Source organism: Phyllostomus hastatus, unplaced genomic scaffold (genome assembly GCF_019186645.2).
Source record: "Phyllostomus hastatus isolate PE091 unplaced genomic scaffold, TTU_PhHast_1.1 phas_contig_495, whole genome shotgun sequence".
Taxonomy (NCBI): domain Eukaryota; kingdom Metazoa; phylum Chordata; class Mammalia; order Chiroptera; family Phyllostomidae; genus Phyllostomus; species Phyllostomus hastatus.
In genome coordinates, this window is record NW_025333895.1 from 8,276,137 (window position 1) to 8,302,706 (window position 26,570).

The window sequence follows — 26,570 nt, forward strand, 5'->3', positions numbered from 1 at the left end:
CCCAGGCGCTCCTTCCAGGAAGCTCCAAGCCTCCATCCACGGCTCCGGTGGAGGGAGGCACCCATCACACCCCCAGCCCAGGAGGGCCCAAGACCCCCAGGGCAACCAACAGCTAGGCCTCGGGGACGGGGGGCTGCCCGGCAGGAGAGGCCAGGCCCCCTAGGAGGCCTCTCAGGGGTGTCCACCCAGTCAAGGAGCAGCTCCGCATCAGGGCGAGGAATGCCTCACCCAGCTCACCCCGAGGTCACGACGTCCGGGTCCCTGCCCTGGGGCATGGAGGAAATGGAAGAGGTGGTTTAGGGGCCTCCACTTCCCAGAATGCTCTGTCCCAGGGGCAGTGGGAGACCCACAGCAAGGAGGGGGACCACTCGGTGGTGAAACATCGGGGCGGGGGGCTCTGTTCCCAGAATTCCCCAGGCCTACAGACGCACACCACTAGGGACAGCCACATGAGCCCAGAAATGAGCACTGCTTCTTCCAGGAAGCCTTCCAGACATCCGCCAGCCCTCACCCTCATCTCTTCTGGACTCGTGTCCAAGGCTGTACGAGGCCCCGGATCCCGGTGCCTGCCGTGGGCCCAACCGGGCTGGTCCCAGGCGGGTATAAAAGCCGGGGAGGGAGGCCCTGACACGCGCTCCAGCGTGGGTGAGCCCTGGCTACATGCTGCGTGAGGAGGCGGACCACGAGCAGCCACGTGCCCTCTGAGCCCACCCACCCACGTGACCTGTCCAGGACTGGCAGCCCAGACGCAGAAAGCAGAACGGGGCCTGCTGGGCCGGGGGCAGGGCAGCAGCTGCCCAGTGGGTACGAGGTCTGTCTGGGGCAAGGGGACAGTCCGGAACTGGACAATAGTGATGGCTACACGACCCCGTGGACGTAACAAATGCCCCTGAACTGTACACTTTCAGGGGCTAAAATGGCAAAATGTACACGTGTAATCTACCACCAAGGCCCCTGGGTGTCCATCCACCCCCCCAGTCGGGTCGTCAGCTCCTGCGTGTGCTCTCCAGAACAGGGTGGGGCGGGGCGAGGCCTTGAGGGGGTGCCAGGGGAAGGCCGCTTCGGGGCAAGGGCCCTCCTCTGCCGGCCCGCCCCCCGACAGAGCGCCTGTCAATCGCCGCCTGCTCCCCAGCAGGTGCGCCCCACCAGCCGGCCTGGTGGTGAGGACGCCGGAGCCCAGGGCTGGCCCCAGACCGGCAGAACCTGCCCTGCCACATGGCCAGGCCCGACTCCCCAGCCCCTCTGCCCCCACCATGCCGCTGCCCACGCCACCGCCCAGGGCCCTGCCGGGACGCAGCTGGAAGGGAGGTTTGGGGGCCACCGGACGCAACCCCTTCACGTTCAGAGAGGGGAACTGAGGCCCAACGAGGAGACGTATGTCTGAGGGGAGCCCAGCAACCCAGAACCCAGAACCAGGCTGTGTTCGCATCTTCTAGACCCGCCGAGGTGGGGCATGGGCTGGGGCCCACGTGGGCTCCGGGGACAGCCAGGCCCCTACCCGCCGGGGATGGGAGGACCACACACATCCTGACCCACCGTCGGGACGCCCAGGGCCAGCCGCTCATGAAAAAAAAACCTCTGGGAGGCGCTGGGGAGTTCTGGGCATGTTCTGCATGCCTGCAGGGCAAAGCTGCCACAGCCGGCCTCAAGGCCCCACCCCCAGGCCCAGCCTCCGTGTTTCCCACCTGTAAACTGGGCACCAACAAGGGCAGAGCCAGCCCTCCCCCACCCCCGGAGGGGTGGGAGACAGCTGAATCCCCCACCCACCCCGGGTTCCCTAGGCGCAGCCTGCGTTCCGTGGGGCTGTCCACGGCTCCACCGTAAGGAAAGCGACCTAGACATGCAGTCACCTCTGCAAAGCCACATCCCTTCGCTGTTTACAGGCGAGACATGAAACAGGAAAAGTGTCCTTCCAGCCCAGGAGGGCGCGACCCCTCGGCCTGGCCTGGCGTCGCCCAGGGGGGCCCCGGCCGCCGGCAGTGGCCTCTGCCGCCCACCTAAGGGGAGTGGAGCGGTCACTCCCTGGGGTCCCTCCCCTGCCGCCCCGGCCGCCCGCCGGGGTCCCAGCTCCTCCTTCCTGTTGAGCGGCTCCTCGGCCAACTGTTTGGCCCTGCCCCCACCTTCTTCCTGCTTACGGGCGGCTTTCTTTCTCTTTCTAAAAAACATTGTCGTGATCTTTTCAATGGAAAAAGTGTTGGCTGCCGCCGAGAGGCGGGGCCTGGCCCAGGAAGGTGTTTTCCTTTCACGAAAACCTTGTTCCTTGACGTCTCCGCGCCGTGGACACGTGTTTCTCTAACCCGCGACCGTCCTTGGAGCCCAGGCTCCCGTGCGCGGAGGAAGCCCCGCGGCGGCGCCGGCGGCGGAGGCCCCGGGGCTCGGAGGAGCGAGAAGCGGTTCCTCCCCAACCTCACCCGACTCGCCGCGGGTGACTCAATGGAAAGAGTGCGACGAGGTGACAGAGACACACAGTGTTCGTCCCTCGAAGCCAGGTGGCTGGCCTAATCACTTTCCGCCCAAGCCACTTCCTGCCCGAACCGCCGAACCTCCTCTTTTGAAGGGCGGCCTCGGGCGGGCTCCCTCGAGGAGCGGCCCGGGGGGGCGGGGGGGGTTGGAGGCAGGGAGGGAGGGAGGGAGGGAGGACGGGGCAGCACAGGACAGAAGGAGGCGGGCCCGACCCAGGCTGCGCTGTGCGGCCCTGGGGCCGAGCAAGAGGCCTCTCTGTGCCTGCCTCCTCTCCCGTGCCCCATCCACGCGGGGTGGCAGGGTGTCGGGGAGCCGCCCCAGGCGCGGTGCTCACCTGCACCGGACGGTCACACGCCTACACCCTCGCCTCTCCTGCCCCCACATGGGAAAGTCAGCTCCCTGCGCCCTGAGCCCGCACCGCCAACGCCTAGAACAGAACCCAGCACACGGCAGACGCCCCGGTGCCCCCCGGGGCGGGGAGGCTCGGAGGGCCGCTGCTGCGCAGAGCCGTGGTGGGGGGACAAGACCCTCGGTCTGGGCCGGCCCCTCCTCCAGCCCTGGCGGGGCCCACCAGACGGCACCTCTCGGATTCCCTGATTTAACTCGTTAGCCAACGAAACATTTGAGAATGAGGATCCCGAAACCAGCACCGTCAGCTCAAAAGGAGAAGGCAGGAGCGACGGCCCCACCCAGGGCCTGCGGCGTGCTGCCCTCACGCCCCGCCGAGAGACCCCTCGTGCGCGACACCCACGGTACAGGGGACGGATGGGGGACCCGAGTCCCGGCGGCCTGGGGACCCGAGGCGGCGGAGCCAGGCGTCGTCCAGCACAGGAGGGTCCGAAGCGAAAGCCCACCCCAGCGGGCCGGCTGGGCGCCCCTCCAGGGTGCTGGGCGTGGCAGCACGGCCATCTGCGAGCGCTTGGGACGGGCCCAGGGAAGCTGTGGCTTTCTCACTGGGGAGCATCTCCGTCCCCATGGGGCCTCGGCTCCCGGACTGGGAGCTGGACAGGCCCACGGGTCTTTCGGGCCAAGAATGCAAGCTCGCCCCGGGGGATGACCGTCCCTGCGAATCCCCTCCCCCAACCAAAAGAAAAGAGGGGGAGCCCACTCGGTGGCCCCCCCCTCCGCACTGAGGGGCTGGCGAGGAGGCCGGACACAGGCAGAGAGCGGCAGTGACCAGCCCAGGCAGGCCCACGGCAGCCGTGCAGAGACGGGGACACATGCGGGGACGTGCGGGGAGCCCTTCCTCGGGGCCACTGGGACTTCCTGGGAAGACGCCTGAGCCTCTTTCTCCAATCCTGAGCCCTGCAGCCGCCCAACCGGTGGCTTCTGGGGAAGGTTCCTTGCCCTCGAGGTGGGGACGGGTGACTCAGCAGGTGCTGGCGAGCCTGGCATGGCGATGCCGCTGTTTCCCACGCCCGGTCCACAGGGAAGCCAGCGGCCGGGCCCAGTCAAACACTTTTCGGAGGGTCCCAGGTTGGCCGGCCCCAGAGGCCTGCGCCCCGGCACCTTGGAGGGGAGAGGGCAGTGCCCCCCCCCAGCCAGACTAGACGGGCCTCTCCCTCACTAGCGCCCCCCACTGGGGCCTCGGGGCGGCGGTGCGGGCTGGGGCGAGTGGACAGGCACAGGCCCCAGAACAGGAGGGAGCCAGGGCCCTGCCCCCAGTGGCCGTAACACCCACAAATGCACCTGGACCCGGCGGGGGCCCGACCCGGCTGGGGTCCCTCGCCTCCCGCACAACAGTGCCACCCAGAGGTGGGGCCTCTGGGGACGCCGCTTCCGCCCGTCTTCCGAGTGGATCTGTGGGGGCTGCACAATGAGGCCTCTGTGGGCCGAGCTCGGCGGAGCGCCAGGACGCACTGAGGCAGGCTTCCCAGTGGCGGGGGGGGGGCGGCGGCGTGCCAGGCCCCTGGGCAGAGACAAGGCGGGCACCCTGATCCGTGGCCTGGCTTGGCCTGGCAGGGCTCCCAGGGAGCCCAGGCTCAGGGGTGGGAGGGCACGTCGCACGTCCACTGTCCCCCTGGTGTCCCATCCCGAGGCCAGCGCACCCCCTTTCTGGCCCAGGCAGCCTGAGGCACCAGCTTGGCCCCAGGGCCACCCCAGCTACCCCCGGGCCAGAGTGCCCCTACCCCGTGGTTGCACCGATAAGACACTGCCCCCACTTTCCCCACACAGCACCCCTCCCGCCTTCCCCAAACCCTCTGCAGAAGCACACACTCACCCCCCACCCCCACAGGATTGGGCGGGCAGAGCTGTGCATTCTGGGAAGCCACGCATAATTAATCATACAGCATTAATCCGCCTCCCCAACAATAGCCAGTGCACGTCCACTGAGTCCCAGCTGTCGGTCTCTGAATGAAGGGAAACAAGATTTAGGGCATCAAGCGTCGGTGAGGCTTCTGCAGGAGGAAAAGGCCCCAAAAAAAGCAAAAAGCAGCGTGCATTCATTAGCATCTGACAAAGACACAATCGGCTTTGTCCATTAAACTGCTCACAGGCCCGCTTAATTGGCTTCAGTGTGGGCAGGGTGGGAGCCGGGAGGGGGGCTGCCAGCCCGCTGGCTGGGGGTTGTCAAGGGAATGGGCCCTCTGCACTTGGAATGAGGGCGCGCCGGGCCGCGGGCCGCGGGCCTCCAGGGGGAGGCGGGGGCCGCCCAGCAGCCAGCGAGCACCTCCTCATTATTCCCATCAGGGATGAATTCAAGTTGAAGGGCACTGGCCACAGAAGAAAAACTTCCCCCGGGCCGACTGGGTCTCCCTGGCGGGCGTGCACACCGCAGCCCTCCGCCACCCGCGCCCACACACGCCCATTGCACAGCTGAGAACCCGAGGCCGTTAGGGAGCCGGGTCAGCGCTGCGGACGGCAGGACGGACACCAAACGTCCAGCAGGGAATGCCACCCCGACCTCCCACCCCGAGGAAGCAGGCGCAGCAAACGGGCCTGGCTCCAGCTTCTCTCCCCGGCCTCGCTGCTGCGGCCGGAGGAGATGGCCGGCGGGGAGCCTGGGGCCGGGAAGGCTGGCTCTGGCTTCCGGAGAGTCCACCTCTCGCTGAGGGGCACGGCCTGCCCAGAGGAGGCACTCCCGGACAGCAGGGCAAGGGGGGCTGGACCTCTCCATACAGGATCCAGAGCTTCCCCGGCAGGTCAAGGGTCCCCCCGGGGACTTCAGGAAGAAACTGGGTGCCGGGGATCCCCACTTCGCACGCCGGGAGCCCGAGCCGACCCTCAGAGGAGTGCGCGAGCCTCCGGAGGCCAGACCGGCTCCACACGCAGCATAATTGCGGGTGATTAAGTAATTGCCAGACTTTGTCCAATAAAAGTAGCACGTGACCACGCCCAGCCTTCTGGGCCATCTCCAGAAGACAATGGGCTAGTGTTCGTCCCGCCGGCCCCGCTGCAGGGGCAGGGGCTCGGCCCACAAAGCAACAGGTCCCGCGGGGGCGGCGCTGGCGCGCGGGCAGTACTCACACGCAGGCCTCCGTGCCGTTGGGGAGCGTTTCACACTTCCCGCCATTCAAGCAGGTCTCGCTGGGCTGGGAGCATCGCAGGCCTGGGGAGGGGCGAGAGGAGCGGTCAGCCTCCTGGGCGGCGGGGCCCTCGGCAGGGAGGGGCCCACCCTGAGGGGCATCACCCGCCCCTCGCCTCAGAGGCTCCGTGGTGTGATGGGGTTGCTGGGGGAGGGGGCCCCAGAAGGCCCTCGAGTGAACCCCAAAGAGCTTCCACGTGCTGCCCAGAAGGTTGAAGTGGGAATCAGGGGGACGGGTCAGCGCGGTGACAGGTGCAGTGGTCGTGCCCGCAGTGGGGGCAGGGCAACCTGAAGTGCCACCTGGCCAGCAGAGGAGAAAAGCCGAGATGGCCCTGGGCCACCTCCTAAACTGGGCACCCCAACCTGTTTTCGCCAGGGAGTCCGGCCGGCCTGGGGCCCCTATCCAGCCACCAGGATCGTCTTGCTGTTCAAACACGTCCTGTGAGGGGGCGGCGCTGTGGGGGGGGGGGTGGCCCCGCTCGGCTGCCGAGATCGTGGGAAAATGCGACAGCTGCAAGGCCAGCCGCCCCGCCCGCCAACAAAGCGCCCGCCGGCCGAGGAATCAGAGCAGCTCATTGTCGTGCCAGGGCCGCCTCCTGGGGCACCGGGACTGCACCCTGGGGACCCGGCCCCGCCCCTAAGGACACCCAATACCTGCTCCCTCGGGCATCTTCAGGGACGCGCCAGCCCCCCCGCCCCCAAACACAGCCAGAGTGGAGGACGGAAGATGCCTCCTTTGGAAGGAATTTGACCCTGTTCCCTAGAAGAGATCCATGAATAAAACCCATCTCACCAGGGCTGTGTAAGTTAAACGCCCCCCACAAGCTGGGCATGACATGGATTCCTACCTTCTGGGAGTGGGGAGCCTATTCTTTTACTGTAACTTTCAGGGGATCACACCACTGGACTCCTCAGCCGTCCCCTCCAAGTAAGTGAAGAGAGGATTGAGCGCCCCCACCCCACTCCCGAAAGATTTCCAAACTTGAACTCCACCAAGCAAGAGTCCCCCGGTCGCAGCTGAGTTCTTCCACACCGGCCCCTTCCCCAAATTGTCTGTGAGCCAGGACAGTGGGCAGCGACCCGCCGTGGGGAGGGGGCACTGGCGGGAGGGGCAGCCAGGAGCCGTGGGTCCTGGGCCCCAGCCCCTTTCCCCGGCTTTGCGCGAACTCTGCCAAAGGGGTAGGTAGACCGGGCCCGCCTCGCGCCCGCTGCCCACCTCGCCCCGCACCCGGCCGGGGCACGGCTCGGTAAAGGCGAACGCGGCGCGCGGGACCCCACACTCCGCGCCCCAACATCCGCCCCTGGCGCGGGCCAGAGACGAAGAAAAAAGATAAATGGCCCCCAAAGCAACAGGAAACCAAAACCTACTCGATTCAAATCGAAAAGTGGTAGGCAGTTCGCCCGCCCCGGCGGCGAGCCCCACGCGCAGCCAGTGAAGGGCGCGAGCTCAGGGATGGGCCTCCGGGGGCTGCCGGCGCCCCACGCCCGGCTTCAACCCGACTTCAAACCCGGGCTCCGGGAGCGGACAGCACGAGTCCACCCCGACTGGGCAGGCGGCGCGGGGGAAGGTCAGTCCTTCTCCCCCAGCCCCAGACTACGGCTGTTCCCCCACACCAACCCCGCCCCGGAGCACCCGGTCCCCCTTTCTTCCCACCCTGGCCGCCCGCTCCCAGCCACCCCGGGCGCGCGCGTAGGGCGCCGCCAAAGTTTCCGAAAGGCGCGGAAAGTTGCAGGCTCGCGGTGGGCGGGCGCCTACCTCGTGCGCCGAGAGCGGGCAGCAGCGCCAGGCAGAGCAGAGGCGCCAGGAGCGGCGGCATGCCTGCCCGCGGGCTGCCCGCTGCGCCCGGTGGCGGCCTCCTGAGCCGGGCCGGCGGGGTTCGGGCACACACTCGAGCGCCGGGAGATCCCACGGGCGGCAGCGGCCCGCTATTGCCCTTCCCTTGGCTGGCGGGCGGCGCTGGGCTTTCGCGGCTATTCGCCCCGGCTCCGCGCGCCGGCTTGTCCCTCCGTTGCACCGCGCCCGCGCCCGCACCCCGCACCCCTGCACTCCCTCCTGCGGCCGAGGCACTAGTGAGGCTCGGGGAGGCCGTGCGCTCCGCCCCCGCTGCGCCGGCCCCGCCCCCTGGGTCCCGCCCCCGCCGATCCCTCTGATCCCTCCGCACCCCGGTCCCCCCTCCCTGGCCGCGCCCTTCCGCGCGCCCCGACCACTCTTGCACATCCTGGGCCTGGGGGTCGCGTGTGGGGCCCGGGTCCCCCGGCGTTGGGGAACGTGGAGGTGCGGGAACTCGGGGGCCGGCCCTAGGGACTACTTCTCGTTCGAAAGTTTTCAGAGGCCCAAAGTTTGGTCCAGGACTGCGGAAGGATCCAGCTGTGGCTGTGCCGGGCTCAACGGCAATTGGCAACTATTTGCATCTCAATAGCAGAGGAGGCGAGGGCGTAGAGGTTGGGGAAAAAAAAAGGGGGAAGCCTGCGGGGGGGCCGTGCTCTGCGGAGAGTTGAGCCCCGAGAGGTGGGACAGAGCGGCGAGAACCTGGCCCAGGGCCTCCACCCCCAGGCGCCCCGCGGTCGCAGCTTTAAGCCTCTGGGAGACCGAGACTAGCCACCCCTGGCTTTGACTGCTGGGGCACTTGACCCAGAGAGATGGTGGCGCCTCGGGCGCAGCCTCTGGAAAGGATGTTCTGAGTGCCCCAAGGGAACAGCCCATGGCCAACGCCTGGCCGCACGGATTGCGTACCGGCTCCCCCAAGAGGGACCCGCCTCTGGACGCTCCTTGGTCACATCGCTGACCTGCCCCTTCTCCTGGAGCCTCCCACCTGTGGTGCTCCGCGAAGCGTGCGGGCGCCTCAGACCCGCTGCTGGCGCCCGTGCAGACCTGGGCCTCCACGTGCTCCTTCCGGATGATTTATTTCTCCGAGCCCATGCCGGATTTGGGCCTCCCGTGCCAAGGCAGGCTAAGCGCTGGGCATCCAAAATGCCCACCGTAGCCCTAGGAAATCAGAGCACACAGCCTCGCACTGGGAACACACACCCTGCCCCATCTCAACACAGGGCGCGGGGTGCAGCCCCAGCCTCCTGGAGGCCTTCCTGGAGTAGGTGGGTGCCAGGGGTGAGCCTTCAAGGGTCAGAGGGACCTAGCCAGTTGAAGGGCACTGGAGTAGCACCCGCAGGGCTGCAGAAAATCTGGAAGTTCACAGAGAAGCAGCCCTCGGCAGGCCCAGAGAGGTGGGCAGAGTCCGGGCAGCAGTGGCAGACCGCACACCTGCCCCAGGCCAGCCCACCTCTGCCCACCTGTCGCAGGGCGGTGGTGGCCGTTTGGACACTATTGTGAGCGCTGGAGGGACAGGACAGCCAGTCCAGGCCACGGGCAGCGAGTCTGGGAGCCTCCCTTGCCTGCCGCCTCCCAGGAACTGGCTGCACTTCTCGGAGTCCAGGGTGACTTCTCTCCGGGTCAGTGCCGGGACAGGAGGCGCCTGGAGGCCACGGAGATGTTTATACAATAGCTGTGGCCCAGAGGCGCGGATTTCAGAGGAGGAAGAGGGGACCTCGAAGTCCCTCCCCGCCCCCCAGCTCACAGGCTCGGGGCCCTGCGTACCGCAGGCCACCTCTTCTCCTGGGACCGAAGGCCTCCAGCCGGGCGCCCCTCTGGGACCCACTGCCTGTGAGCCCCCCCATGGGGCCCTGTGTTTCCGCCAGTCAGCCCCAGGCCCAACGCGAACGCAGTCCAGCCCTCGCTTGGGAGCAAGTTCTCACCCTTTTGCCAAGAGGCAGCCCGGAGGCGGGGGCGCTGGAGGAGGTGGGGGAGACTTACCTGGGTCCGTGTAGCCGTGGCGGCTCTACCCGAGGCATCCACCCAGGAGCGCTCGTTAGCCCCTGGAACAGACTGGCAGCCAGGCCTCCCAGACTTCCAGCCCCTGTGCCACCGTCCACCGGGGGTCCCTGGGGCCGAGGAGGACACCCCAGGAAAGCCAGAAGTGGCTGAGGCTGGGAGGGACTGGGGAAGGGGGTCCGAAGAAGCTATTTCTTTTGCAAATCAGGCGAGAGACTTCTGTCCTCCGCTTCTGGTCTCTCTTTCTGAACCTTCCCAGGCCAGGGGTCTGGAGGGACGGGAGGGGTGGGGGTCCTGATGGCCTAGGACCTGAGACCTTCTCTTAGGGGGTGGGCAGCCAGAAGCTGGACTGGGGGGCGGCGGTGTGGAGCCACGTCGGGCTTCCCGCCCTGTTGACGTGGGGCCGGGGCAAGGCCGGCGGGGCGGTGAGCCCACGCACAGGCTGCTCACGAAGCCGCCCCATGCCAGCGGCGCGGCCGCAGACCTGGCCCGCAGAGGAGAGGGACAAATGTCCAACCGCCACTTTCTTCTCCAGGGGTCTCCTAGGTGCTGCGCATCTCCCCGGGCCCCGACGGGGAGGAGACCCTCGCAGTCTGAGCCCCAGGCTGATGGCACTGGGTCAGCGTTCCTTTCCCTTGCCTCCAGAGACAATGGGATGCGTCGTCAGGGTGGGCTGGGGGGCCGTGCTGACGTCAGTCCATCCCTGTCCCCGAAGGAAACCCACTCGGCCCCCTCCTGGGGCGGGGTCCAGCATGACTTGTCCTCTTTGGGGGAGCGAGTGTCAGTGTTGTTCAAGGTCCCCAGGGTTCTCAGGTGCAGCCAGGCCTGAGACTCCTGGTCCTGGGGTCCTGGGGTCCTGGCCCCCTGCCTCCTGCGCCGATTCCTCGGGGCACTTTGGCTGTTGCCGGTGACGCCAGAGCCCTGGGCCGGGGGCAGCGCCGTGCCCCTGGCCTTTCCGGCTCGGGGTCAGGCCAGGGCCGGCCTCGACCCTCAGAGGGCCGGTGAGTCCCAAAGGCTGGCCTGGGTGCGCAGCTGCCCCCCTGCCTCCCGGACTGTTCCCAGTGCAGGGGGCGGGTCGGACCTGGGGTGCAGGCCCGGGCCTGCCGTGTCCGGGTGACAGTGGCCCTAGAGCAAGGGCGGCAGGGGCAGGGGCAGGGGCTCGAGGCTGGGCCGAGGGTGGCAGCGGTCGAGAGGGTGCATGGGCTGGCCTGGGAAGGGGTGGGGTGCCGGCCAGGGCAGCTGTGGGAAGGTTCCGGCACGCAGACAGAGGCAGGGCCCCTGCACCTTCTGAAGCGGCTCGTAAACGGATCTGACCTGTGGGTGGAGAGACAGCCCGGGGCCCGAGGAGGGTCCAGCCTCTTGCCCCACCCCCGTCCACCAGGCCAGACCCACACCCAGCGCCTGGGGACCATCTTTGCCCCCCCAGGCCTCAGTTTCCCCTCTGCGAAGTGGTCTCTGAAGTCCTCTCTGCCTTTCCCCCACTTAAAACCAACCCAGAACATTCCTCAGAGGCCTGCGTGTTCCTTGTTTTAGGGTGTGGTTTTAATGGCTGTGCGTTGCTTCAGGTGGACGGGCCAGACTGACACCCCGTCCCCTGGGTGGGCCTCTCGGCTGCCAGCAGAGCGCCTCCACGCGGGACAGGCGTGGGGGGCACCGCTGCGCCCTCCCGAGGGGGGCTTCAGGCCGACCTCCAGGACTCCCCCTCGCCCTCAGAAGGAGGCTGGGGTCTGGGGCTTGCTTCCCTGCCTGCCCTTTGTCCCCCATGCAGGGACCCACTGTCCCCCAGGTCCAGAGGGCCCCCAACCCAGCGACCCAGTGACAGGCCTGACGGGGCTGGCCAACCCCCTGCTCTGTGCCCCGGGCCATCGGCCTTGGGTCAGCTCCCTGCCCCACTTCCTGTGCTGGGATGAGCCGTCTCTCCTCAGTCGCCTTCATCCCCTCCGGGAAGGCCTCCTAGAGCCTCTGGGCGTCCCCACTCCCAGCACAGGTCATGTGGTGTTGGGGGGCTGCAGTCCGCCATGCAGGGCTCCGTCACCGTGGGTCCCCGCCCACCTCGCAGATGCAGACTGACCTGCAACCAAGGCGGGCTCCAGGGACGCAGGACCGTACCCAGGTCCCAGACTGTGCTGCAGAGGTGGTTCACCTACGCCCCACAGCAGCCACAGCCTGGGACCCCCAAGGCGTCTTGGCAGCTCAGGGTCAGGGCAGGGGTGGTCATGAGCCCCCTGCTGCCCACAGAAAGGAGGGTCAGCCCCCCACGGGCAGGCGCGGAGCCTGGGGAGCGCATTGCCCGGGCAAGTCCCCGACGGGTGGCCTGCCTCCCTGCAGGTGAGCCGCCGAGGCCCGGCAGGCTCGGGCTCCGAGGGCCCTGAGCTGGCCCGTGCGGGGGACCTGCCTGGCGCTTGCCCTGAGTGTGGCGGGCCGAGGGGTGGCCAGAGCGGCGCAGGCCCTGGCAGACACCTCCCCCCCGCCCGGCCCTGGCAGCTCAGGGCTCTGAGGCCACCAGTCCTGGGCTGCTTAGAGCACTGCCGGCGGCCCTGGCACGGCCACCCAGGGGTTAGGAAGGAAGGAAGGTCCCTCTCCAGTGCCGCAGGGCCCCTTGGCTGCCCACAGAGCGTGGGCTGAGTTGCACTGCAGTTGGGTCCCTGGGGTTCAGCGGTCACCTCTGGGCACCCCAGGGAGACGGGCAGCCCGAGAGAAGGAAAGGCCTGGCTGTGCAGGGAGCGTGGTGGTGGTGGGGGCTCCAGGGCACCTTGCTGGTTGGGGGTGTTGGGAGGGGTGCTGACAAGTACGCCAGGCCTGCCCAAACCGGGGGGGGGGGGCTGCATGGAGGAGGAACAGGGTGGGGGTGTGCACTCAGAGATGCTCTCTGAGTTAAGAGGTCAGGGGTGCCCCCTCCGGGTAAGGGCTTGCTGAGGCCCCCCTCCCGTCCCCTACCCCACGACTGGGAAGCCGTCCCCAAGCCCGTCGCATGGACCGGACCGGACAGCGGTGCTCCCAGTGGGGTTGGGGGGCCCGCACCGGCCCGCAGGCCGCAGGTCCTGGGGTTCCCGCAGACCCTCCTGGGGAGGCGGGCGCCAAGGGGGATCGGGGTGGCTCTGGGGTGCTCCCACCCGACCTGGCCCTGCAGGCCGGGGCTCAGAACTCGCTCCAGAAAGAGAGGGCCCCGGGGGACGAAACTGCCGAGCCCCGCCCCCTGGGCTTCGGTTCAACCGGCCTCCAAAGGCCTGAGTCACCCGTGGAAAAGGCAGCCTGGCTGGGTCCCTCCTCCTCCTCAGGCTCCCTCCCCCTCCCCCTCCCCCCTCCCGGCCTCCCCCCTTCCTCCTCCCTGTCTTCCTTCCCTTTTTTCCTTTCTGGGGTTAAAAATAGCTGGAAATATCCTTTAAAAAAGTCCATTTTTATTTTTACCAGGGAGATAATAGGCTTCCCACAGCAGGATGCTTCTGCTCCAGCAGGGATTGCTGGGGGGCCCCTGAGCCCCCCACCGCCTTGCCCCTGGCCTGTTCCCCCAGGTGGGGCTGCCGTCCTTGGAGGCACCCCCCCCCCCGCCCCGCCTGCAGGGACTCTGAGCCCCCAACGGGCTTCTCCCCTTCGCTCCAGACACACTCAAACACGTTCGGCACTTCCGTCCTCCCCCATCCCCCACGGCCCACTTGGGAGCCAGGAATTGGGCCTGGGAGCGGGGCTGGGGCTGCAGGGAGCGCCCGGAGTTCCGCTCCTGAAGTCGCAGGGGCGCAGGCGCGCAGGTACACACACAGACAGCACATCTGCGAGCTATTTGCATGTCCCCGGGGGGGAAGGGAAAAACCCAGCAACCCTTAAGTAAGACCAGAATTCTTCCATATTTCTGCCTTGACAGCTCAGGAACATAATTGCCAAAACCCAGAGGCGCTGCCGCTGAGTGTTGGCGTGGGAACGTGAGCCTAGCCAGCGAGCTCCGCTCCGGGCCATTTAAACACAAACAGGCGCTCGCTCCGCTCTGCCGGCGGGCAGGCCTGCCCCGGGGGCTGCTGTGGCTGGGAAGGGGGTTCCCACACACACACCCCCCACCTCCTTTTTCTGGGCCTCTCTGGCCTCCACGTCATCGCTGGTGAACACTGGAGGCCATAATTCAAAAAACCAGCAAGCAAGGCCGGTCTCTTCCTCCAGCTGGGGGACCGGCCCACCCCGGGCCACCCGAGCCCGTCTCCACGGCCGCTCCGGCCACTCCGCACGACATAAATCAGACGGACCCTCGCTGGGGCAGAGGGAGATAAAAATACTTGCGAGATGGAAAAGCCAGCGGCCGTGGGATCAGGTTGCAGGTTCCCAGGGGCTGGCGGGGGGTTGGGGGGGGCAGGGCCGAGAGCACAGAGCTGGGTCGGTGGTGGACGTGGGAACCCCCGGCCCCCACCCCGCCCCCTCGCCCAGGGTGCTGGGGCTCAGGCGAGGGACCCCACTGGACATCCATCCGCATTCAAGGCAGTGTCCTGAGCGGGGGGGGGGGGGTGAGGACTTGGGGCTGCGACCCCGCCATGCGCTGCCTTGCTACCACGGCTGACCCGTGAAACTGGGGTGTGGCTGGGGGGAGGAGCCCCCTTCTCACTGTTTTTTTTTTCAGTCTGTGGTTCCCATTGCCGGAGGGCGGGGCTGGGAATGGGGGCTGGTGTGGGGTCAGTGTGCGGGTGGGGGTTCATTCTGCCTCCGCCACACCCCCCGCTGGGGACTTTGGGTGGGCTGGGAAGCCCCTCTCTGCAGGACACGGCCGGGCGGCGGGAGCCTCGCAATGAGTGGGACGTGTGCCCCTTTGTCCCTCCCTGGGGCTGCCCACCCCTCGCTTAGGACACGGTGCCTCGAAGTCAAGTCCAGGGAGGGACCCTGTGCCCCGCGCCCCCAGCAGCCTGGGGGCACAGAAACACCCCAGGCCATGCTGCCCCCGGCCACCCGACTCCGTGTCCCTCTCGGTGGCTGGGCCTCCTCCGGGAGGAGGGAGGGCAGTAACCGGGTGTGTGGGGGTGACGGGCAGTGGGGTGCTGAGTGCCGGTCAGATGGTGGTCCGCCCCAGGGGCTTGAAGTCCGGGCAAATTCAACTCCGTGCCCACGCCCGCCTCCCTCCCCGCGCTTGACTGCCCGCCAGGAGGTGACTCCTGCTGAGTCAGGCACTCGCCACCCACGGGTGCTGGGACGTGAATTATGTCCCCACAGGGTGTCAGGACTTGAACCGTGTGCCCTGCAGAGAGGTTAGACGGCTTCCCCTGGGGCCGGCGAAACGTGGCCCGACCGGGGAACAGGGTCTCCGGTGCAGGGGGGGTCAGAGGCGGTCAGCCCGGGGTAGGGAGGGCCGTCCTCCGACGGCTGGCGTCCTGGGAAGGAGGACTTTCGGACACAGACACGGAGGCCAGGACGGGGTGATGTGGACACAGCCCAGGAGCCCCAGGACTGTCCCTAGCAGGCAGGAGCCAGCCCCCCGGAGCCCCCTGGAGCCCCCCAGAGCCCCCGGAGCGAGCAGACCCAGCCCACACCCGGACTTCAGTCTCCGGGCCTCGGAGCTGGGGGAGAGCGAGCTCTGTGGTCGGAAGCCCCCCTGAGTCTGTGGTCACTGTTCCCGCGGCCCCGGGAGACCCACAAAGGGGTGGAGGTATTTTCACGGGAAGACACCTCGTTTTCAACCTCAGGGGCTTTGCACGAGGCTGGGGGGTGGGCAGTGAGGGTGAGTGAGGAGGTCAGGTCAGGTCCCCAAGGGGCCGGGGCCTGCTCCCTGGGGGTGTGGCCCCTGCCTCCCCCCCCCCCCGCCCCAGGGCTGCAGCAGGCCCCTCTTCAGACAGAGCTGCAGGATGCGAGGACTTGACGTCTTACGTTGGAGGTGGGAGTCGCCCAGTCTGCGCAGAGCCCACCGCTCTGGCCCCAGGCTCTCTGTCCCGTGTCCCGGCTGGTCCTCACAGCCCGACCGCCGCTGCTGGCCGCCCGTCCCCACCAGGGCCAGCGCTCCGCAAGAAGGTGGGGAGGGTGAGCCACGCCCCAGACACAGACCCCCACGGGTGGGCCGACCCTGAGACCGGGGCGGGCGCTCCAGGCTTTCCGGAAAACGCAGGGAACAAAGGTGCGGCCACCGGCGAGGAGGCTGCTTCCTGGAATCGTGGTGAGCCAGGCCCCTGACAGCGCAGCCCGGGCCGCGCCGACGTCCCCCTGGCCCCTGGGCGGGCTGGCATCTGCTCCCTCCTCGCTGATTCCTGGGTGCAACTCAAGGAGCGAGGGTCACAAGCTCACCCCCGAGGAGACCTGTCCACCAGGCCAGCGGGCAGGCGGGAGGCCGGGACGTGAGCCGGGTGTGAGGAAGCCCCACTGGGCTGTGCTCCTCTTTTAAGAACGTGGAATTTGGGTCCCAAAGGTGACACAGCTGCCGGCCTCGGCAGGCATGGTGTTCCAAGGTCCCCTTGCATGTCAGAGTGGTGCCTGCGCTCAGGGCCACCGAGGACACCCGAGGGGGAGAGTGACCCCGCAGAAAGCTAGCTCTGGAAGGAGGGCCCCTAGGACTCAGCGATGGCGGGCTGTGTTTTGGGGCCTCCGCCCCTGCCACACACGGAGGGAGAGGCAGGCGGCCCAGACCAGCTTCCCCCTGGACCTGGACCTGGACGGCTGGGGCAGAGCCCGGGCTGGCCCCCCAGGGGCACAGGTCCACCCTCCACCCCACACGTGTGGCCCGGCCCTGAGCGCAGCACCCCCCGGGGAGGAAGGTGCAGTGAGACTTGGGGGGCAGCCTTTATTTTATTTTTAATAAGATTTTTAATTTAATTTTTAGAGAAAGGGAGAGAGAAAGAGGTAAACATCAATGTGTGGTTGCCTCTCATGCACCCCCCACCAGGGGCCTGGCCCACAACCCAGGCTTGTGCCCTGACTGGGAATCAAACCGGCGACCTTTCAGTTCAGAGGCCAGCACTCAGCCCACTGAGCCACCCCAGCCAGCCAGGGCGTTATGTTACTTTTTTTCAGGTCAAGGCCAATTTAGGAAAAACAAACATGTTTGGGTTTAGTGGTCCCAGGGTTGGTTTTTTTTTTTTTACACAAATGAAAATGAATTCCCCCCTCCACCCGCCCAGGGGATCAAAGCCCCCTGCAGAGGCCGTTTGGGGTGTATTTCTGGGCTCTCTACTGCAGGACGGAAAGGCTCAGCACCAACCTTTGACCCCCTCCTTCCCGCCCCAGAGGCTCGGGCACAGAACCCCCTCCAGGAGAGAGCCTCAGGGTGTCGCCGTGGCCTAACCTCACTTACGGGTGGGGACAGAGGGTGCAGGCCAGGTGTGGGCCAGGTGCCCCCGGATTCCTGTGTCCGTTGTGTCTGTTCTTCCCGAGCGGCCCACAAGCGTTCTCCAGTCCTGTGTGGCCCCTCCCCCTCAGCTGCCTGCAGGCCCCCGCCCCCACCCGGTTCTGAAACCTAACGCCTGCCGCCCCGGCTCCTTTGCCCGAACATCTGGTCCACCCCACCCGGCGTGGCCTCCCCGCCGCAGGAATCGCCACACTCCTGTGGATCTCCCACGAGCAGCACTAAAATCTGATTTTCCCTGTGAATCTGTCTCCGTCGGTTTGATGGTTAGCTCAGCCAGGGGAGCTTAGGAGATGGAAGGAAAGGGATTTTGCTTCTCAGTCCCCACACCCCCACGGGAAAAATGCGAGCGGGACCAACAGTGAGGAAGAGGAGGGAGCCGCGTGGCCTGCAGCCCGCAGCGGCGGCGGCCGAGTCTGCGTGGCTCAGAGGACTTCTCTTCTCTTCGGGGGACCCTCGGAGTGGACAGTCTCGGACTGGGGCGCCTGCTGCAGCGTGCGGCCGGCTCACTCCTGCCCCACGGGCTCCTCCAGGCCCTGCTGACCGCTGGGCTCCGTCACCCCGGCTCTTCAGACGGGGACACGCTCCTGAGGACAGGGTGGGTGGGACACTGCCGAGGTGTCGGCAGGTGCTGGTGTGGCGCAGATGGCCGGCCGGGGACCAGTGAGCGAGTGGGAGGGGACCACTGGGACGCTGGGGCCTGAGTGGGAAAGGACAGCATTCGGGGGGTACGGGGAGCTGGAGGCAGAGCCAGGAGGGGAGCCCAGGCCTGTCTCCCCCCGGGAGCCCCCAGCTGGGGCTGAGCCGTTGCCTGCCCGCCCGGCTGGCATGTGACTGACCATGCCGGGCTTCCCGGGGCTGACCTGCCAGACAGCAGCCACGACCCCTCTGAGGGCCCACCCGCTGCCCTCCTGCCCTCCCTCCCCCCCGCAGCTGCCAGGCCGGCCTGAGAAAGGCCCCGTGGCTGTGTCCTCAGGGCTAGGAGCAGACCCCTTGGCCCAGCGCCTGTCACAGCTCGCGCTGACCCACCCACTTCCTTCCCAGGTTGTCATGGCCAGGCTGAGGGGCCGCCACCTGCCACCTGGGGCTGGGAGCCCTCTTCCCGCCCAGGCCCAGCCGTGGGCACCCTCCCTCCAGCCCAGGCCCCTCCACCTGCCCCCGTGCCCACTTCCTCCACCCGGAGCGCGGCGGGGCCATCTGGCCAGGTAGCTGTGGGGGGAGGGTGTCAGCTCCACCGGGAAGCAACTCGACCCCGAGGTTCTCAGGGCCCGCCGCCGCGCCCGCCGCCGTCCTCCCAGGGCCAAGCAGGTGTTTCCGTGCCCAGGCGCTCGGCGGGACCTCGGGGCCTCACGGTGGGAACCAGAGGCCCCCGAGGCCCCCCCCTGCCAGGCCGCAGCCTGTTTACTCTCAGACAAAGCTCGCCATCCACCTCGGCAGGAGCCCGGCCGCCGTGCGTACCCCCGAGACCACCTGGGCGCTGCCGGGCCCTGCGCCCAACCCGCCCGCCCGCCCGCCAGGAACCGGCCAGACCAGCCTCCTCTCTGTCCCGAGACCAGGAGGGGATCGGCGCCTGGCTGGGAGCCACGGAGCCGGCCCCCCCTCTGCGCCCCATGTGCTCGCTCTTCCCCAGGCAGGTCCGGCCCTTCTGCGCTGTGTCCCCGCCTGCCAAGCGGGGCCCGTCGACACCCCCCCACAGAGAGCTGCGGCGAGACCCACGGGGAGTGGGCGACGGCCGAGGGCTGGCTCGGACCCTGCCCCGGGCACCAGCCCAGCGGGCGGGACACCGGCCCGGGGTCGGCGGGGGTGTGGGGCAGGAGCACGCTCGGGTTACAGCCGCGGGCAGCGCAAGCCGAGGGGGCGGGGGGGACGCCCGGAGGCCTCCCCGGGGAGGGGGTGCCCGGCCGCTGGGCACCAGCCTTGGCTGGCACTGGGGTCTTCGGCCAGCTGCCCATTGGGGGGTGTCCCTGGGGCCTCCTGCCCCGCCCCAGGAAGGCCGGACCTCCCAGGATGGGTAGTGGCCCCCCCCACCCAAGGACTGCCCCTCGACTTCCTGACAAAGAGCCTCACTCCGCAACTGATCAGCTTCGCGACCCTGGATGAGCCATGCTGCCTTTCCCCGCCTTTCTCCTCCGGAAAGTGGGGCTGTCTCTCCCTACCCATGCGCCCCGGCAGGGTGGCCAGGGATGGAAGAGGCGGTGTGGGGTGGAGCTGCCGGCTGAATTTTGGGGACTTTAGGCCCCTCCCGCCGGGCCGCCTGCACTTCCCGGGACCCCGGGCCGCCTTGGGGGGCTGCGTTGGGCAGACGGCGATTCATGCGGCAGGAGAGGCACTTGACAGTTTGTTTGTACTATTGCGTGGACCCTTCCCCGCTGCCGCGCCCCCTCCCTGAGGGGCTGAGCGCCCCCTCCTCGCACTCTCCTCCGATCCGGGGTTCCTCTTGGAGTTGGGAAGGTGGGGATGGGGGTCACCGCCCTGCTCCCAAACCAGACTGACCACTTGGAAAAGCGGGTGGGTCCTCCTGGGGTTCCGGGCTCCTGGGTCCCTGGCTCAGACTCAGACCCAGAGAGAATTTACAGAGTGCGCCCTGAGCCCACCCACCCGTGTGAGGGCCCCGGGCTGTTGGGAGTGGCAGCCTCATGGGGGGCAGGGGGGCAGGCAGCCCACCACAGCTCAGGAGCAAGCCCTTGGCCAGAGGAGACCCTCCTTTGCTGCCTCAGCGGGGGTGCGGGGACAGCTGGCCACAGGAGCGACAACTGAGCAGGGCTGGGCAGCTGGAGACGCCGGTACTGAAAGGAGGGGGCAGTGTGGGCCTCCGTCCAGACCCGGGGCGGAGGTGGCCAAGGGGTGCGAGGACCGCGCCTCGCCAGCACCCAGGCCCCGGGGCCTGCGGCTGCCCGTGGAAGCTGACAGTCCTTCTGGGAACTAGCCCCAGCAGGGCCGGGTCAAGGCCGGCCTCTGGGGTGCGGTAAACAGGAAAACCCACGGGGGGCTGGAGCTCCAGGCAGAGAGGAAAGGGCCTAGTCTGAGAGAGCTTCGCACAACGTTGAGAGCAGCAGGAAATGATGACTTCTCGGTGTCTGTGTGTACACCCCCCCCCCGCCCCCCGCCGCCCGTGCCCTGCGGCTGAGCCAGCTCTCAGGCCGAGGGCCCCGCCCCAGGGCCCCAGCACGTGCGGATTTCAGGGAGCCACTGAGGCCCAGCCCTCCCCCCACCCCCCCACGGTCCCCTGGGAGGGAGGCCTCCACGGCGGCTCTGGCGGGCCCGTCTGGGCTCCCCGCTGGAGCTGCGCCTGGGAAACTGAGGCCTCTGGGGCAAGGGGCGGCCTAGGGCCAGCCTGTGAGTCCGTGGCCCGTCTCTCTGCCTCCAAGTCTGGTGGCCTGAACTTGACCACGGGCTGAGAATCTCAGATAAGAGCTTCCGGGTCGGGGGAGCCACGTGAAGACACCCAGGACCTCCTCAGCACTCCCCAGGCGCCGGCGGATCCCCGAGTCACCCCCTGATTGGAGGCCTGGCCCCGTGCGTCTCTGAGTGCCGGCACCCTGAAATCCGAGAGGCCACGCAGCACAGGGCCCCGCACCGTGGCCGGAGCCCGTGGGATGTGGCGGGAGCCACGGCCCCGGGCGGGGGTAGGCTCAGCGGCAGGTCCGTCCCCTTGCACAGCCGGATCCAGGTTCGTCCTGACGTCAGCGTGCAGCGAGACGCACGCGAGTTCCATTTTCTGACTCTCCTTCTGGGAACTCACGCCGAGCGGACAGCCTGGGGCCCAGATGGCCAGACGCTCGGACCTCGCTGGGCTGTGCAGTTTACGACGGGGACCTGGACACTGCCCGGGTGCGCGGGGAGGCCGGCTCGCAAGCCGGCTCGCACGTCTGCCCGCGCAACGGTAACGTGTCTGTGGAAGCTCCAGCAACTCGGGAAATAATGCTTATTATGGGATGGGCGGGGGGAAGGCGGGAGTTGGAGTTGCCGTCACCAGGATTTCAGCAGGAGGGTCACTGTGCGGGCCGGGCCCCGCCGTGCGGGCCTCGGGCAGGTCAGGGCTCGCTCGGGGAGGGGGCAGGGGCCACGACAGCGCGAGTTTGTCTCAGGGGCACCACTGCCACCTTCCCCAGGGTGTTACCACCGCCCCGTGAGACAGGCCCATCGGCAGGTGGGGAGACCGCATCCTGTGGTGACGGCAGGCAGGAGGGACAGACCCAGGCCAGCCTGCCGCCGCCGGAGCACGCATTCCTAGTTCCTGGGGCGCTCCGGGGTTCTATGCACGCCTCTGAGTTTCAGGGGTTCCCTGGGGACAGGGTCTGAGCCTTCTCAGGACTCCCAAAGCCCTGGGGGTCACACAGAGGCAGAGGGCCAGGGCTCGGAGTCCCACACACAGAGTGGGGCCTGCCCTTGAGGGTCGCTTGTCCCTCAGCACCCCCAAGGGGAAATCGGAGCCCCAGGACCCTGGAGGTCCCACCCAGCACCCCCCAGGCCCCCATCGCCCTTAAGGAAGAGAGCGGGGCGCCACCAGGCTGTCTGGGTCTTGGGGTGACAGGCAGCCGGCTGGGAAAGGCCGGCGAAGCCCTGGACAGCAGCCCCGGACCCTCGCCGTGAGTCACCTCGATGCCCCCACAGGAAGGTGGGCGCCTGCCATCGCCGGGCTAAGTGGGCGATTCCCCTCTCCCTGCTGGCGAGCACCGCCGGGTCAGGCCCAGACAGGCCTCCCGTGGGGGTGCAGGGCCCCCATCCACTCCCGGGGGGCAGGAGGCTCCGCTCCCCACACAGGGTCCCAGGCGGCCCCACGGCGGAGACGTCCCAGAGCCTGGACACGCACCCCCCTCCCCCGTGGGGGGGAAGCCCCAGGACCCGCCCTGCAACCTTGCTGTCTAACCTTTCCGGGCTCCTCGGCCTCCTCGCCTGAAAGTGGGGGCAGGGCTCCCCTCCGTGAGGCGGTGTGGGGGGGCGGGTGGTCTGCGCCAGGGCCGCAGAGGCCATCCTGGGGACGAGACACGTGGCCTCGCGGGGACGGGCGGAGGCTCCCCGCCAGCACGCAGGAACGAGTGACCAGGCGATGGGACCGGAGCCCTGAGGTGCGCTGCGGCGAGGGGAGGGGCCTCCAGCCTCGGGTCTGGGAAAGAAACTCGGCCCGAGGGGCACGTGTCGCGGGATCCCGTTGGCAGGACGTGTCCGCAGAGATGAGTCCACGGAGACGGCGGGGGGCCGGGCGGCTGCTGGGAGTGGGGCGCAGGCAAGTGTGCCGGCCGGGGCGGCCCCCTGGGGGCGGGGTGGGGGTGGCGAGGGTGCTCTGGGCCGGGGCAGAGGCGCCGCTGCAGGGCGCACCGTGCGGGAAGCCGCCGAGTTACCCCCCTCGTGGTGTTTGGTGCTGTGTGACTTTCACCGCAACCCACGTGCAAACGCGTGTGGGTGGGTGGGGCCTCCGGGCAGTGGGCCCCACGCCGGCGCTACCCCCATCCGGGGAAAGCCAGCTCGGTCAGGGATGGGGGAGGCCGGGCCGAGGGCCGGGTGGGTCGGAACCCAGGTCTCCAGCTGCAGAGCAGGTGTGCGGGGGCGGTGGGGGGGGGGGGCGTGCGCCCTGCCTCTGTCCACCCTTCAGGAACGGAGCCGGGACACAGGGAAAGGGGAGGCCCAGCTCCGGGGCCACGGGCCCGCATCCCCAAAGACATCACTAGAGGCAAGAAACAGCGGGGCCAGGCCTGGGGACACCCGGGGAGCAGGCTGTCGGGGGAGGGGGCGGGCCGCGCTCGGTCCCGACGGGCAGACCTCCCGCCCGCATCCGGGGCGGCTGATGGCCTGAGCCTGGGTCTGACCCTGCGCATAAACAGTCCCTGCCCCTGCCCTTCCTGTCCCCCGGCCCTTCACCCGGCCGGGCCTCCCCTTCCCCCCTGCTGCCGCCCAGGGCCCAGCTGGAGCCCCGGAGCGGAGCCAGGGCCCCGCGCCAGAGGCCAGAGCTGGGCTGAGACCCACTTCCTGTCAGGCCCCAACATGGGAGGACAGGCCCCCGGCACCGCTGCCCAGGGTGGGGCCGCCTCGGCGGGGCCCGTGGCAGGCCACGGCACAGACCCCTCTCTGCCCGGACTCTGGGTATCCTGGCCACTTGCTGGAGGCCTGGGGAGGCCTGGGACCCCTGCCCCCACCCAGGCCCACACAGCCGAGCTCTCCCCTCCCCCACGGGGCCCTCCCTCCCACCCTCAGTGTCTGTGGCCACGCCTGCCACTCGCTGCGCCTGGGTTTCCCCATCCTCACAATGGGAACTTGGCCCTCCCAGCGCCAGGGATCGTGTCCCACCTGCCTTTGGCCATGTTGCCACTCCCAGCGTTGCCTCTGCCAGGGAGCCCTCCTGGCTTGCTCTGACACTGACAGGAACCGGGGGCCAACTCTGTGGAGCTGGCGTCCCTGAGCCACCCTGCGTCCTGCAGCTCGGCCGCCGGGGTCCTGGCCTGATCGAGCCCTGGTCCTGGCTGGATGCTGCCGGTCAGTGTCCCCTTCTGCGCCCATGGATGCCCGGACAGGGCCGATCAGGGCCCTGCAACCCTCCCCAGTCCTCTCCGTGGCGTCCGTGGCTTCCCGGAGAGACTGATGTCCCCCGGCTGTGCAGACAGAGGGACAGACCCGCCGGCCCCCTGGCCTCCTGGCTGCCCCCTGGCCTCCTTTCCCCTCCAGTTCAACGGCCTCTCCCCTGGTCCCCTTGGGCCCGCCCGGCTGGTGGCCTTTGCCAGGAGCACCCTCCCTGTCCCCTCCCTGTCCCTGAAAGCACAGCTCAGGACCCTGACTGGGACAGTGGCAGTCAGGCTGTGGGTTCTGGGGTGCTGACAGCACCGGCCTCCTGCACCCCATTTCACAGACAGAGCGGGCCAAGGTCTTGGCCCACAGGGACACATGTGGTCGCCTCTGAGCTGCCCACGGTCACTCGTGGTCTGCAAGATGGACCCCCCCCGGTGTCTGGGACCCTGCAGGGCCCCCAGCAGCCCCTGACCCCTTGTGGGCCCACGGCCTGCCAGGCAAGAAGTCTCTCTTCTCGAGGCCTCAGCGGATGCCTCCCTCCCTCCCTTCCTCCCCTCCCCCTCAGCGCCCCTTCCCAGTGGCCCTCGCCCCTGGCCGCCTTGGGCCGAGAGCAGATGCCCCTCGGAGCTGGGGTCTCCTGTCCCACTTCACTGCTGAGGCCGCTGAGGTCAGCAGGGAGGCTGCGGGCCACTGGAAGTGGCAGCGGCCCGGGGGCATGGTGCCCTGGGGCTGGACAGTGCACGACCACCTGTCGCATCGCCCCGCACACTCCGCCACCGCAGGTGTGAATGGCGGGAAGGCTCAGAAGCTCAGCAGAAGCTTCCGGAGCGCCGGGAAGCAGGCCCCTCTGTGCACTGCGGCATTCCTGAAATGCCTGCGCCCCATTCAGCAGCCCCGTACTCGCTGTGCAAACAGTGGGGCCTCACGCACAATGGTTCCCGCCGGCCCGGCCTGGCCAGCCAGACCCCTCCTCCACCACCCCCCACCCCCATTATCCTTCCCTCTGGGCGGGGGCCGAGTGGGGGGCCGCTGGGAAGGGGACCCAGGCCCTGTCCCTTTCTCCAGGGCAGGAAGGGGCTTCTGGGGGGCTGGGAATGCTGGGAGAGGATGAATGGCCATGCAAATGAGATGCTGATGAGCCCGGGCCCAGCCCAGAGGGAGGGGCCGACCTGCTCCCTCGCCCCCATGCCTGTCTCTGGGCTGAGAGCCGCCTTGGGTGGAGAGGGCAGCTCGTGGGCCTCCCTCCCTCCCCTTTGTCTGGGACCCCAGCCTGGTGGGTGCCCCTCCACAGCCCGGCTGTTGTCACAGCGTGTTGTCACCCCACCCATGCCGCCACGCTGTGGCCTCTGCCCAGGCCAGATTCCAGAGGACAGAGCCTGCCTGGTCAGGGCCCAGCTCCGGGGCCAGCACTGTTGCGTTTGATGAATGAATACTTGAGCTCTTCATCCTTCCCCACCCGCTCCCACATACCGAGAGCCCTGACCCAGACCTCAGCCCCTCCCTCAAGCCCTCCCCTCCCACCTGCCCTTGTGTCCCGAGTGGGAAGACATTCATGTGTTCACAAGCCAGCCAGGACCCAGGGTGTGTGAGGAAAGCTTCCGGCTACCCGGTCCCGAAGGCAGCCCGGCGGCCTGCCCCGGGGGCCCCTCCCGAGAGACTCCTGTGCCTCCCGGCCCTCCCACACGCCCGGAGCCCGCTCCGCACGCCCTCCTCACCCACAGCGGGTCGGAATGGCCAACCCAAAAGCCTCCCTGGTCACCTTCACCGGGCCACGGGCGGGCGCGTGGTCTGCCGACGGGCTTTGGGCTTTCCTGGCCCACTCAGGAACCTGTCCTGGTGACCCGGGGCAGGAGGCCTTCCTGGGAGGGGGGGCCGTCGCCATTCTGAGAGATTGTGCCCAGTTGCCCTCCGCTGAGGTCGGACCCTTTCCAATAGTAAGTGTTCTTTCCCACGCCCTCCCAGGGCTGCCAACGGCGGGAGGTCAAGGGCGACAACAGCCTGGAGGGCGGCCGCGCCATCACTGTTCTAATCTGCACCTTGACCCTAGGAGTGAGGCCGAGAGCTTCCCAGGTGCTCACGGGCCGCGGCATCTCCTCCGCTGGGGGCCCTCTGGTCTCCGTCGTGGCTTTCTCCTCCCCCCTCCCCCCACCCCGCCCCCACTGGGTGGTTCGCCTCGTGCCCCGGGTGGCTGGCTCTCCGAACAGGGGAGGGGAGCGAGCCCTCGTCGGCGGCGTGAGGTCGTGGCACACACGTCCCCGCCCAGCGAACAGTGGATGCCGCGTTGAGTCAGGGGGCTCGTGCGATGCAGAAACCGCGCTTTATGGTTTCCACTTCATCGAAACTGGTTTTAGTTTTAACTTTTCAGTCGCAGGGGATACACCACGTTCGATCGGTTGCAGGGGCGCGAGGTCGTGATCAGACATCCGTCAAACGGATTTCGCGTGTCCTTGGTTTCGGCGTCCTGTGGCACGCCTGGGGACGTCTGGCCTTCGTGGTTCTGTTTTCCAGCCTTGCCCGGCCTGGCGTCTCCGGCATTGATTCTGGTGTGAGCGGTGAGACCCAGCCTTTCCCTTTCCAGGCCACCTGGCTTCCCAGGCACGGTGGCGCCCCGGTTTCTAACCGACGTGAAGTTCCCTTAGTCGTGCACGAAATTCCCTCTCGCTGGCATGCGAAATTCCGCTACGTGTTTGCAACTGTTTCTGGGCTCTAGTCCGTCCCACGAATCCACCCACTTTTTCTGCACCGTTATCACACTGTTTTAATTACTGTGGCTTTGTAATGTTTTGGAAAAGAATTTATTTATTTATTTTTCCAGAGAGGAGGAGGGAGGGAGAAAGAGAGGGAGAGAAGCATCCATGTGTGGTTGCCTCTCGTGCACGCCCCCTACTGGGGACCTGGCCCACAACCCAGGCGTGTGCCCTGACTGGGAATTGAACCAGTGACCTTTCGGTTCA

General features: G+C 68.1%; 1 protein-coding gene across 1 annotated transcript in view; it reads right to left on the bottom strand.

The window, feature by feature from the left end:
* NOTCH1 (notch receptor 1) overlaps window positions 1–8,041 on the bottom strand; it is a 41,151-nt gene extending 33,110 nt beyond the window's left edge. Inside the window, exons 1-2 of the mRNA XM_045845953.1 lie at window positions 7,746–8,041; window positions 5,932–6,013 (exon numbers count right to left, since the gene is read on the bottom strand). Coding sequence (XP_045701909.1) covers window positions 5,932–6,013; window positions 7,746–7,806 — 143 coding nt within the window. The 5' untranslated portion in view covers window positions 7,807–8,041. The remainder of the gene's footprint in view (window positions 1–5,931; window positions 6,014–7,745) is intronic.
* Between the last annotated feature and the right edge of the window lie 18,529 nt (window positions 8,042–26,570).